This window comes from Lutra lutra, chromosome 11 (genome assembly GCF_902655055.1).
Source record: "Lutra lutra chromosome 11, mLutLut1.2, whole genome shotgun sequence".
In the NCBI taxonomy this organism is placed as follows: Eukaryota; Metazoa; Chordata; class Mammalia; order Carnivora; family Mustelidae; genus Lutra; species Lutra lutra.
Genome location: NC_062288.1, coordinates 35,959,973 through 35,974,223, shown reverse-complemented (window position 1 = coordinate 35,974,223; position 14,251 = coordinate 35,959,973). Strand labels below are relative to the sequence as shown.

At 36.0% G+C, this 14,251-nt stretch overlaps 1 protein-coding gene across 10 annotated transcripts in view; it reads right to left on the bottom strand.

Annotated features, from left to right (window-relative positions):
- AKAP9 (A-kinase anchoring protein 9) overlaps positions 1–14,251 on the bottom strand; it is a 161,840-nt gene that overhangs the window by 135,583 nt on the left and 12,006 nt on the right. For all 10 annotated transcript variants that reach the window (XM_047696033.1, XM_047696042.1, XM_047696043.1 and 7 more), the window contains one exon: positions 2,458–2,688. In XM_047696033.1, coding sequence (XP_047551989.1) covers positions 2,458–2,688 — 231 coding nt within the window. The remainder of the gene's footprint in view (positions 1–2,457; positions 2,689–14,251) is intronic.

Sequence of the window (14,251 nt, the reverse complement as noted above, 5' to 3'; positions counted from 1 at the left end):
CTACACTTAAGGAAATTTTATTCATCACTCAGTACCAAACTCTGCCTCCTCTCTGATGTAGTAAGTCATGCCTATTCTAAAATTCTGTCACAGGGCTTCCTAACTTATAGGACCTTCTTTTAAATCTAAAATACTTTCGGGGTGCCTGGGTGGCTCAGTGGGTTAAAGCCTCTGCCTTCAGCTCGGGTCATGATCCAGGGTCCTGGTATCGAGCACCACATCGGGCTCTCCGCTCTGCGGGGAGCCTGCTTCCTCCTCTCTCTGCCTACTTGTGATCTCTGTCTGTCAAATAAATAAATAAAAAATCTAAAAAAATAAATAAATAAATAAAAATCTAAAATACTTTCATGACATCAACTCTCATGACTGATTCACTTATGCCTTTTAAACAGTTATAGTATATTGTGTACTAAGAACTGTGTTACTAAGGATGAAATGATGAACAAGACACTCTGCACTGGAAATGCTATAACCCCACTGAGAAGCCCAAACATTGATTTGTTATCCAGAAAAAGGTAACAAATACATCTGCAAACCTCGCCAACCACCAGAGTTTTCATACCATATCACTATACAATGTATCATATCATTCCAGATTTCAACAAACAATAACAAGATACACAAAGAAAAAGTATGGCCCACATACAAAAAAAAATGGTAGTCAGTAAAAACAGTCCCTGAGGAAACACAAATATTGGACTTAATACACAAAGACTTTAAACAAGCTATTTTAAATATAGTCAAATAAGTGAATAAAATTAAGTCTAAATTCCTAAAGAAAAGTATAAGGATAGTGCCTTACAAAATGAACAGTATCACTATGAAAGAACCAAAGAGGGGCGCCTGGCAGGCTCAGTTGGTGGAGCATGCAACTCTTGATCGCGAGGTTGTGAGTTCAAGCCCCATGTGGGGTGTAGAGATTACTTAAAAAAAATTTTTTTTAGGGCACCTGGGTGGCTCAGTGGGTTGAGCCGCTGCCTTCGGCTCAGGTCATGATCTCAGGGTCCTGGGATCGAGGCCCTCATCGGGCTCTCTGCTCAGCAGGGAGCCTGCTTCCCTCTCTCTCTCTCTCTCTCTCTGCCTGCCTCTCTGCCTACTTGTGATCTATCTCTGTCAAATAAATAAATAAATTCTTAAAAAAAAAGTTTTAAATAATAAAATTTTTTTTAAGATTTTATTTATTTGACAGAGACCACAAGTAGGCAGAGAGGCAGGCAGAGAGAGATGGGAGGAAGCAGGCTCCCCACTGAGCAGAGAGCCAGACATGGGGCTTGATCCCAGGACCTGAGCTAAAGGCAGAGGCCCAATCCACTGAGCCACCCAGGTACCCCATAAAATAATAAACTTTTTTAAAAGTAAAACAACAAATGAGAAATTCATTAGAGGGGCTGACAGATCTGAGGAAAATCAGTAAACTTTACCATATAGTTTAATTGAAATTATGCAGTCTGGGGAAAAGATTAAAAAAGAATGAAGAAAAATGAACAGAGCATGAGAATCTATGCAACAATATCAAACATACTAACATGCATAATAGGAGACCCAAAGGAGGGGACAGAAAGTAGACAGAATATATGAGGACACAATGCCCCAAAACTTCCCAAATTGGATGAAAAACACTAAACTACATACCCAAGATGCTCAAAAAATTCTGAGTAGGAAAATCTCAAAAAGATCCACTCTTAGCAAATCCTTAACACCCCTGACCTTTTGAATAAAGCTCAAATCCTATATATTATCTAAATCTTTGTTTCCATATAAATATATTGAGGTACAATCCAAATTATAATTATTATCTGTCTCATCCACCACTCTTTCTCCTAAGCATCCCAGTTTTCTCTACTCCTGGTTTTAGTTGGTATCTCCATCCCACCCACAATTCCAATCCACTTTTAAATTGTCCTGCCTCATCTTATTCTGGAAAATTATACCATTAAAGAGAGGAAGAATGCTAGCTTTTATTTTGGGCCTTGTATGGGCCAGGTGCAATCTCCTGCCTCTCACCTTTACCACCATCCCATCCCCATCATTCTAATACATTTAAAACTAAACTTCCTACAGTTTCCAAGTCACATCATAACTTCATGTTCTTGTGGATGTTGCTTTTTTATCACATAGTTTGCCTTGCCTACTGCTTTGCTGATAGCTAATACTGATTTAGCATTCCCCCAAATCGTGGTACTCTAGGGTACATATGCATTTTTGTTACCATAGCTGTAATCAGAATACACAGACTATCTTAAATCTGCCTTCCCCACTTGACTAACTTTCCTAAAGGACAGAGAATGTCACATTTACCCTTGTATCCTTGGTGCTGAATCCTTGATGTTATTACAGTTGTACTACAAATGTTTATTGAATCAAGCTCATAAAAATTGCACAGGGTGATAATGAGTGTTGTCATTACAACTTTCCAGCTAGAATTCTAATTTTCAAAAAATCTAGATGAATACTTACTTCAACAGAGAAGACCTCATCACGTTTGATTATTGTGGATTCAGGAGTCACGGCTGTTCCTACCCTCTGAGAACTATTTATGTACATTTCATCACTCTGTGAGTGCTCAATATTCAAAGCATGGTATGTTGACACATCATGTTTGCTGCTTGAAGTTTTCCTCTTTTTTTTCTGCTTCTTAGAAGGATTCTGCCCATCAGACTGAGCTTTCCTTTGTCGAAACTGGGCAAGCTACAGAAAAAAAGACATTGTCCTTATCATTAGAGATACTACTTCTTTTTTTTTTTTTTTTTTTTTTAAAGATTTTATTTATTTATTTGACAGAGAGAGATCACAAGTAGATGGAGAGGCAGGCAGAGAGAGAGAGAGGGAAGCAGGATCTCCGCTGAGCAGAGAACCCGATGTGGGACTCGATCCCAGGGCCCTGAGATCATGACCTGAGCCGAAGGCAGCGGCTTAACCCACTGAGCCACCCAGGCGCCCAGAGATACTACTTCTTTAGCACCACTGTGAAAAAAGCAAGCATCTTTGGAGTCATTTTCTTTATAAGATCAAACCATCATTAAATGATAACTAAAGGACAGGTGTTATAGTCCTTGATACAGCTACTGAATTGCAAAGAAATTAGGTACTTCTTTTTAACTACTATTCAAATACTAAGAAGAACTGAAAATGTCACATCTAAAGAAAAAAATTAGCCCAGAGTTGCGTAAAATAGGGAAAACAGGTACTCTCACTGCTCGGTGAGAGTATAATCTATTTTAGATTATACTATTGTTAGATTATTCAAAATTATACAAAAATATAAGAGGTCTAAATGTGTTTACCTTGTGAAATTTCTGGGACTTCTACTAATTTGTACTAAACGTAATTAGTCCATGCAAAAGATTTAGTTTTACAAATGATCACTGAAGCCTTGTTTCTAATGGGAAAAACACTGAAATAATTTAAATGTCAAACAACACTGCTTCCTATCTCCTAATCACTTTCGTATCATCATAAGGATTTCTGCCATCTCCTAATGCCATGTATACTTATCATTAACTTAACATGTTTTAACTAGTGAACTTATCTAAATTTATTTTAAAAGGAGACTTTCTATTCTGGTATAAATTAAAAGCCAGTATCACTTGTGATTTCCTTAAAGAAAATAGTAAATAGACGGGACGCCTGGGTGGCTCAGTTGGTTGGACGACTGTCTTCGGCTCAGGTCATGATCCTGGAGTTCCGGGATCAAGTCCCGCATCGGGCTCCCAGCTCCAAGGGGAGTCTGCTTCTCCCTCTGACCTTCTCCTTGCTCATGCTCTCTCTCACTGTCTCTCTCAAATAAATAAATAAAATCTTAAAAAAAAAAAAAAAGAAAATAGCAAACAGAAATGAATATAACGAAAACTAACACTACATTATTAAAATTTTAGCTAGGTATTACTGCTGAAGGTGATAAGATAAACAGGCAAGTGTTAAAGGAGTATTAAGGATATATGAGCATCAAACAGACTTCTGGCTAACTGTAATCATATTGACTAAAAAAACATCCTGGAAAAGTATTAACTTCCTTATGATACTACTCACTATTATTTATATTGGATCAGGCCATCACCTAAAATATCTTAAAATATCTTGTCACAAATATCTTGTCACCTAAAATCAGAAGTATGCATTACATACTTTGGGTAACACTGGATTAACTCAATTAAAATTATGTTAATGCAAACAATTTTAAAGATGTTTATATAAAAAGTACATATGGAAAAATAATAAAGATGTTTATGACAGTGGTATATATAATATTGCAATAGTATCTTTTTTTAATAAAAGGAAAATGGTGTGCATCTCTTTCAACTAAGACAAGCAGGGCTCAGTCTCATAGCCTTCAGTAATTCTAACTAGCTTGAATTTTAATAACATTGTGCATACAGGCACAGATAAATTCTGGAAGAATATAACCACAAATTTGGTATCTCTACAGAGTGGAGATTATAGGTATTGTTCCTTATGCTCACTTGAAATTTCCTTTTTTATGCAACACATTTTCTAAATTTTATATGAAGTAACTAACCACCAATTCTTAAATTTAATTTGAGCGGCTTGATCACTGAGAGAACAAAAGCATAAGAATAGGTGTAAGCTGCGTTGTGCCTTAAAAATAGGAAATCTACTACCAGCATATTAATTATATAACTATTAGTTAGACCAAGCATAAAGATGGCCAGTAAATTTCTTATGATATTAAGTATTAAAAGTCTTAATGATGTTGGTATCATTAACTACCAAAATATGTGACAAATACCAGAACTTAGAGAATAAAACACAGCATATTTTATACTTATTTTGTCTGTTCCAGATGAAAAGGATACAGCTATGCAGTAGTGATTACATAATAAAGACATCTAACTCATAAGTCGGAAATATCTAATCAATCACTGACCTTGTAAAATGTAAAAAAATATATCACATTAAAAATTTTCCCTAGTTTATTTAGCAACTAGCCTGTTATTCTACCTCATGTCTGCTTAAGGAACAGATGCAAGACCAGTTGCCTCTATTTGTACATTATTAAGCTGCTGGAATGCATTTAAACTACTTTGGAGGATAGTAAATTCATTCTTAAAAATAAACCAACTGAAACACTTTTACATATTATCTGAAAATAGAATCAAAAGTCTAGGCACATCATTTTAAAAAGATCCCTCAGAACACAAAGCCAAGAAAAATACTAATAATGATATTATTGGTACTTAAGTTCAACTTCAGTAACTTCTTAAAATTCCATGTTGTCTGTGTTAGAAAATATGTCCCTAGAGCACAGAATATAGATAAAGATGAATATTCTGTTTAAAATTCCAACTTGTTGAATTATATACATAATTTATATTTATTTTTTGTACAAATACCTAACAAAGGAGAAAACTAAAGCTATATTTTTAAAAGCTTGATTTTTAAAAAAACACCTCTGAGACAACAGTATCCATTACTAAATGAACCCAAATGAGAAAGTTATTGATAGTGAATAAAAAGCAGAATGGTAATTGGGGTGCCTGACTGGCTCAGAGGAGCATGTGACTCTTGATCTTGGGGTCATGAGTTTGAGCCCCACTTGGGAATAGAGATTACTTAAAATAAATAAATAAAAATTAAAGAGCAGAATTTTTTTTATGGTGTTTAGAACAAATCATTTCTAAGGACATAAAATTACCAAGACATTGTTTTAGGCCTAGTACTGATTACACAAAGTCATACTATTTTTTTCAGAACAATTAACTAGAAGGTAAACAGCATGAGGGTAAGGACTTCTGTTCAATGCTATATATTCAAAGTCTGGAACAGTACTAAAAAAATACATGTTGAGTAAAAAAAGATAACTTATCTTTTTACAGAAAAATCACCACTAAAAACATCACTTTAAGCACTGTTCCAAAGAACCAGACAAGATACGATATAACAGGCATATCTAATTCTACTATCTAGAAAAGTTTCATGGTCTTGGAATTAAAATTGGCAATTAAATGAATCAAAACACAAAATAATCCCTCTCATCATCTCTTTCTCCATCAGGCAAAACAATACAAAGCAAGACAAAATTAATTCTCAAAAATAATGCCCACAATAGTTTTTTAGCAAGAGTTCTATTTCATAAAAATGTACATAGAACTTTACAACTCAACACCAAAAAAACAGACTAAAAATGAACAGAGGTTCTGAATAGATGTTTCTCAAAGAAGACACATAGATGGCTAACAGTGCATAAAAAGCTACTCAACATCACTCATCATCAGGGAAATGCAAATCAAAACCACAATGAGATATCACTTTACTCCTGTCAGAATGGCTAAAATCAAAAACAAGAGAAATAGAAAGAAATAGAAACACCCTATGCATGTTTACTGGGAATACATATTGACACAGCCACTGTGGGAAACAGTACAGAGATTCCTCAAAGAAGTGAAAATAGAATTACCATATGATCCAGTACTTCCACTACTGGGTATTTACCCAAAGAAATTGTAAACACTAATTTAAAAAAAACACATAGACCCCATATTTATTGCAGCATTATTTGCTATAGCCAAGATACAGAAGCAACCTAACAGTTAATTAATAGATAAATGGATAAGAAAGATGTGGAACAATATACAATGGAATATTATAAGCCATTAAAAATGAGATGGTGTCAGTGGCTTAGTTAGGTGGGCATCTGACTTAATTTCTGCTCAGGTTATGGTCTTGGGTTGTGGGACCAAGTCCTGTGTCAGGCTCCGTGCTAAATGTGGAGCCTTTTTGGGATTCTGTTTCCTTCTCCCTCTGCCCCTACCCCCATCTCTCTCCCTCTCAAAAAAAAAAGGAAAGATAAAACAGAGAGAGAGAGAGAGAGAGAGAGAGAGAAAGAATATCATTTGAGACAATGTGGGTAGCCTTGGAGGGGATTATATTAAGTGAAATAAGTCAGACTAAGAAAGACAAATACTATATATTTTTACTCATATGTGGAATTTGAAAAACAAAACAAACAGAAAAAAGATAAATAACCAAGATTCTCAAATACAAAGAAGAAATTGTAGAGGGGAGGTGGGTAGGGAGATGGGTGAAACAGATAAAGGTGAATGAGAAAACACTTGTATAGGCATAGAATTGTTGAATCATATTGTACAACTGAAACTAATAATGTTAATGATACTATTTATTTTAAAAATAAATATATAATGCTCTGAATAGCTTTTCAGCAAGAGCTCTATTTCATAAAAATGCGAGAGGCATAAGACCATAACATAAGTCTAATTCCTTATACCTATCTGAGCTATTTTTATTTTAAATCTGAACAGTGGCAAGCTAGCAGATAAGCAAAAATCAAAAACTCTACTCAATGAGCTAATCATCTGATATTGAAATGATAAACTTTAAATTACTGGGAAAACATTTATTCTAAAACATGCTGAAAATTCAGACTACGGCCATCTGTGTTTGTCATTTGGAAGCCAATTATAAAAATGTTAACATATGTAGGCACAGAAATAGTTGCAAGATTTACTGGAAAGATATCATGTCCACATACACTTGTCTTTCAAAACTAATTCAAATCTCAATATCTTACTCTGACCAGAACATAAATAAATGACTAAACGAAAATGATAATTTATTCCTTAAGTTCAATATTTATAACTTTTTATGTAATCATTCTCAATAAAACAAAGAACTTAAAAAATGCTGTATAAAAACATGCCAAGTTTTTATAATGGCACTTCAAAAAACTACAAATTATAACCTATTTATCAAGTGTTCACTGAGTGTTAACAATGTGCCAGGCCCTGTGCTAGACACGAATCAAAATATATGGTCCTACTAATAGGATCTATTAGTCAAGGCCAGCCTATCATATCACTGAGTTGTGTGAAGCAAATAAGATAAAAGTTAGTGTACAATTTCATAATCAAAAGTACTCCTACATATCTTTAAGGAGGTGGTAATGGGAGCCTCTCATAGCCTGATTTTCTCAAAGACAGTTTTTTTAAATGAAAATTTTTTTTTAATTTAAATTCAATTAGCCAACATATAGTAGTACATCATTAGTTTCAGATGTAGAGTTGAATAATTCATCAGTTGTGTATAACACCCAGTGCTCATCACATCTCGTGCCCTCCTTAATGCCCATCATCCAGTTACTCCATCCCTCCACCCTCCTCCCCTCCAGCAACCTTCAGTTTGTTTCCTAGAGTTAAGAGTCTCATGGTTTTTCTCCCTCTCTGATGACTTTCAAAGGCAGCTTTTTAGAAGAGGTGTGGTGTGGGGGTTGAGTTTTATATCAGTGAGGATATCTCAGCATATGACAAGTATTAAATAGTTTATTTATTTAAAAAATATTTATTGACTGCCTATCATGTATCCAGCATGGTGCTAAAGGAAATACAGGTAGTAATGAATCAAACAGATACACACCATACTCCCATGAACTGTAATTCAGGTTGGAAGAACAAATTAAACAAATATAGATAAACACAAAAATATATCATTTCAAGAGATAAAAAGTACCTTGAAGATAAAGTATAGGTACTAGAGAAAGCCTACAATGGAGAGATTTAATTTGGTTGGGGATGCTGGGAGAAATCAGGAAATACCCCACTGGAATAAGAATATGGAAGCTGAGATTTGAAGATAAATATGAGTACTTGCCTAAGATCATAATCAGCTAAGTGGCAAAACAGAACAAGAACACCTGACTCCAAATCCAGTATTTTTTCCATTATACCAATTTATATTCCGTGTACTGAGTTCCCTTTTTTCCTTTATTTGTCATTGTACTTCAAATCCTAAGACACTAAGTTCAAAGTCATGCATACATGAAATTTCCAAATGAAGAAATACTTTTTTGAAAAACTGGGGGAAAAAACACACCCACAACAACAACTACAACACACACACACACACACACACACACACCCAAGAGAAAACACTGTAAAATATTTTAAAATGTTATCTAGTCTCTCCAGTTTCCATAAACAGCTGTAAGTTGAGCCATTTTCTATGTTTTTGCTGTAGAAAATTTAAGAAATCCTAATTAATTCTAATTACAGTGACTATTTGTACTTGTCAGTGCTGCCTTTAAGCCTTTTTAATATTCCTTAATGAATGCTGCACAAGAATGTTGTACAAACTTACAACAAAACTCCAGGGGCCTAACTATGGAAACAAAAAGAAGATTACAACAGTTGACCCAAAGACAATTTGTATGTAGGCCAACTGAAAAGCAAAGAAGACAAAAGCAGTATTTTCCAACACTATCACAAACTACTGGAAAATAACGGTGCCAAAAAGCCCCAAAAATATCAGATATGGAAAAGACCTCAGAACTTTACATTACTGAGCTGTAAGTCTTACTTATATCCTATAACCTCATTCAATGTAGATTTTTTATTAGTTTTGGAACACTATATGTTTAAGAAGAAAACAGATCCTGCACTCTAAGGAATCATCTTAATTTTGCATATTTTAACACATTTCATTGTGTGGCACATAGTACACACAAATATTTGAATGAAAAATAATATTTCAAAAAGAATATGGATTACATATGATAGAGTACCGAATCATTATGTGTCAAAAGAGTCTAATAAGCTAGCTTTGTGACACTGAACAAGACACTTGCCCTCAGCAGAACCCACTTTCTTCAACTATATAATGAAGAGGTAGGTTAGGAGGACTTTTTGAGATTTCTTCCAGTTTTGGGGCACCTGGGTGGCTCAGTGGGTTAAAGCCTCTGCCTTCAGCTCAGGTCATGATCTCGGGGTCCTGGGATCGAGCCCCAAATCGGGCTCTCTGCTCCGTGTTGAGCCTGCTTCCTCCTCTCTCCCTCTCTGCCTGCCTCTCTGCCTACTTGTGATCTCTCTCTCTGTCAAATAAATAAATAAAATCTTAAAAAAAAAAAAGATTTCTTCCAGTTTTGGGGCACCTGGATGGCTCAGTCAAGCAAGTGTCCAACTGTTGGTTTCAGTTCAGGTCATGATCTCAGGGTAGTGAGACTGAGCCCTGCATTAGGCTCCACGCTCAACAGGGAGTCTGCTCTAGATTCTCTCTCCCGCTCTCTCTGCCCCTACCTGTCCTGCACACACACTCTCTCTCTCAAACAAATAAATTTTAAATAATAAAGATTTCTTCCACTTTTAAGGGCTCTCTTGAAGAACTGTTTTCAACTTTTCCCTATTCTTTCTCCTCTTTCTACTCTCCATTATAAAGGAGGAAAAGCTAGAATTTTACATAATAAGAGCTTTTTAAAAAAAACTTTTGCTTGAGGGGTGGCTGGGGGGGTGGTGCTCACTTGGTTAAGCGTCTAGCTCTTGGTTTTAGCTCAGGTTACAATTTCAGGGTTGTGGGACTGAGCCCGGTGTTGGACTCTGCACTGGGTGTGCAGCCTGCTTGGGATTCCCTCTTTCCCTCTCTTTCTACCCCTCCCCTCTCCCTCTTTAAAAAAAATAAATAAACACAAACAAACAAAAACTATTATTTGAAAAACAATAAATAGTACCTATTACTAAATGATCCCAAGTGAAAAAAGATGATAGATATGGAATACAAATTAGAATGATTACTTTATAGTACTTAGAACAAATCTCTAAGTACATAAATTAAAATATTATTTTAGGCTAATGTTACTGACTATATGAAGTTAACTTATTTCAGAATAACTAGATGTTAAACTCCAGGAAGGAAGGGATTTTTAATCAAAATCAAAGCCTACATAATACTCTAAAAGTCTAGAAGAGTCCCTACACATAGGTTCTCAATGAATATTTACTGAATAAAAGAAGATAATTTATTTTTTTAAAGAGTTTATCTGACAGACAGCGAGAGAGGGAACATAAGCAGGGGGAGTGGGAGAGGGAGAAGCAGGCTTCCCACTGAGCAAGAAGCCCTATGGAGGGCTCGATCCCAGGACTCTGCAATCATGACCTGAGCCAAAGGCAGATGCTTAACGACTGAGCCAAACAGGCACCCCAAGATAATTTATTTTGTATAAAAAGAGGCACCACTAACAATAATTTTAGGCATTATGCCTCAGAACTTCAGAAAATCTGTACAGTTTCTTAAAAAAAAAAAAAAAAAAAAAGATGGGGTGCCTGTCTGGCTCAGTCAGAAGTGCAGGTGACCCTTGATCATGGGGTTATGAGTTCAAGCTCCACACTGGGTGTAGAGATTATTTAAAATATTTTTTCTTGAAAAAGATGACGTATCAGGTCTATGGTTATATTATTGTATAACCATACAATGTAACTTATGTAACTGTCAAAAATAATGTTTTCAAAAAAAATTTTAATGTGAGAAAATGTTCTCAACATAAAGTCAGGGGAAAAGAAGCCCAAAACTGCATAGATTATGATTCAAATTAAGTTTAAAAACATACACAGAAACAAAGAATCAACAAACTAATAGTGATTACTTATGGATGGAGACTATGGGTGATTTTCTTCTTTTGAAAAATCTTCACTGCCTCCATCCCCCACAGATCTGTAAAGAATATTCTCCAATAAAATTATCATGGACTTATAAATTTATATCATCCTTTTTTTAAAGGACATAATACAACTACACATCTACCACAAATCTCATCCCAAAAAGTAGAGAGAAGGCACAGCTCCAGGAATATGCTGTCCTGGGAGCTAGCCACTTTCATCAGCCTCTCCAGACACGGTTACCAAACCTCATAAGCCTAACTGCCAACAATGACAGGTCATTACATCTTCACTGTTCACATGCCATCTACCTCTGCTTCCTTTCACTGTCACCTCAGTTATTAACAATGAACAGTGAAAATAATGGTACTTTGCCCCAATCTTATCTACTCTCTCCATATTATGAAGCTTAATCTCTTTAAAAATAAATAAAAAGCAGTGTACATACCATATAAAGGAGAATCCTTAAACCAAGTTGTATCTGTAACAAATATTATCTCTCTCAGCAACATAAATACACACCAGTTTATTACTTGAAGTTTCATTTATAAGCCACAGGTTACAGACCATTATTCCTTCTGATACACGTATCTTCTTTTGCAGGAATTCTCAATTTAATAATGGAAGAACTGCTACATCTGGTCAGTTCAAAGGCCACCCTTTGATGGGTCAGGTATCCAGTGTCCATCAGCAGCTCTAAAGGACATCTGTCAGAGATCACTTATGTGATGTAATAAGGTATATAATAAACACAAAAGTATCAGGTTTTTTTTTCCATTTCATTTCCTCTTCCTACCTAATTCTCTCACACAGTCACTACTCCCCAAGAACTGAATAGACCTTGCGATCAGATCACAATCTCTGCACAATCTCTGCTATGTATGAGAAGATGGACAAAAGGTAACACAGCAGCAATGTCTGTAACAACAAAAAAAACTGGAAATAATCCAAATGTTCACTGATACTGGGGCAATGCCAATTATGGAATACTATGCAGGAGTGAAGACTCTCTACATGATATTGAACATAAAGCAAATCACTAAACACTGCTTGCAACATGATACCATTAAGTTAAAAAACGGGAAAACCAACAAACTATATATATAGATATATAGTGTATATATACACTATATATCTATATATATAGAGAGAGATATATAGATACACACACACACACACACACACACACACACATGAGATACAGAAAAGCAAAGCAACGATAAACAAAATTCAGAATTGCACCTGAGGTGGTAAGAAGCTGGGGTTAGATTTTCAAATGTATTTGAATGTGCATATTTCTTAAGTTGGGTAATAAGTATAAAATTAGGTTTTTTTGTGTTTTTTTTTTAAGATTTTATTTATTTATTTGACAGATAGAGATCACAAGTAGGCAGAGAGGCAGGCAGAGAGAGAGGAGGAAACAGGCTTCCTGCTGAGCAGAGAGCCCAATGTGGGGCTCGATCCCAGGACTCTGGGATCATGACCTGAGCCGAAGACAGAGGCTTTAACCCACTGAGCCACCCAGGCACCCCTGTTGTTGTTTTTTAATCATTTATCTTTTTTTTTTTTTTTTTTTTTAAGTAGGTTCCACACTGGGTGTGGGGCTTGAACTCACGATGCTGAGATCAAGACCTGCTGAGATCAAGAACTGGACACTTAACTGACTGAGCCACCCAGGGGTCCTTACCTATGCATTTCATATTTATCCTTTTGTAAGTAAAACATAATTAATTTAGGTATTTCTAAAGTATGCAGAACATCCTTCTGAAGAAATCAGCCAGTGCTCCTACCATCCACGACACCCAGGTCTCTCCTGTCACTATAGTTTGAGAAAAGAAGTGAGTCAATTCAATTCTTATCCTGGAATTAGGGAACACGGAGGCAAGAAAGATGTCCAGAAAAGAACAGAAGGGAGGTGCATCTTACATGAATGATATAACCATATAAATCTATAAACATCCCTAAAGTCAACCATAAAGTACAATTTACACGATAAACCTACTAGTCATGTTGCAGATTCAAATACTCTTCTCTGCTGTTTTCCTCCTGACATATATCATCCCTATTTCTTCAGTTACAAACTAAGGAAAGTAGCTGGCATATGAGAGTTCATAATGTACACACACTCAGTGTTGCAGAATCACAAATAGTGATGATGTTATTGGATCAGTAACTTTACTACATATTGAGGATCTTTTAAAAAATAATGAGTCCTGGGGTGCCTGGGTGGTTTAGTTGGTTAAGTGTCTAATTCCTGGTTTTGGCTCAGGTCGTGATCTTATGGGTCATGAGTTGAGCCCCACGTCGGGCTATGTGCTCAGTGCCTGCCTGAAGATTCTCTCCCTATGCTCCTTCCCCACACACTCTCTCTCTCTCTCAAATACATAAATCTTAAAAAAAAAAAACAAAAACAAAACCGTGAGTCCACAAGCACCTGGGTGGCTCTGTCGGTTGGGCGTCCGACTCTTGATTTCAGCTCAGGTCACGATTTCAGGGTTGTGGAATCCCTCTGTCCCCCCACCCGTGCACTCACTCACTCTTTCTAAACAACAACAACAACAAAAACAAAACAAAAAAAGTAAGTCCTGGCTCCATGCGAGATATTCTGATTTCGGAATGAAGTGTGACCTAGGATTCACAATTGTTTGAAGCTTTCCAGGTGCTTCTGTGCAACAAAGTTTGGGAACCACTATGCTAGATGCTTATTCTATGAAGAGATGGCTCCCAATACTTGAATAAATTTTCTCTCCCCCTCCTTTTCTTGTTTAAAAGTGTATATAGTTTTGGCTCAGGTCATGATCTCAGGGTCCTGGGACTGAGCCCCGCATCGGGCTCTCTGCTCAAGCAAGGAGCCT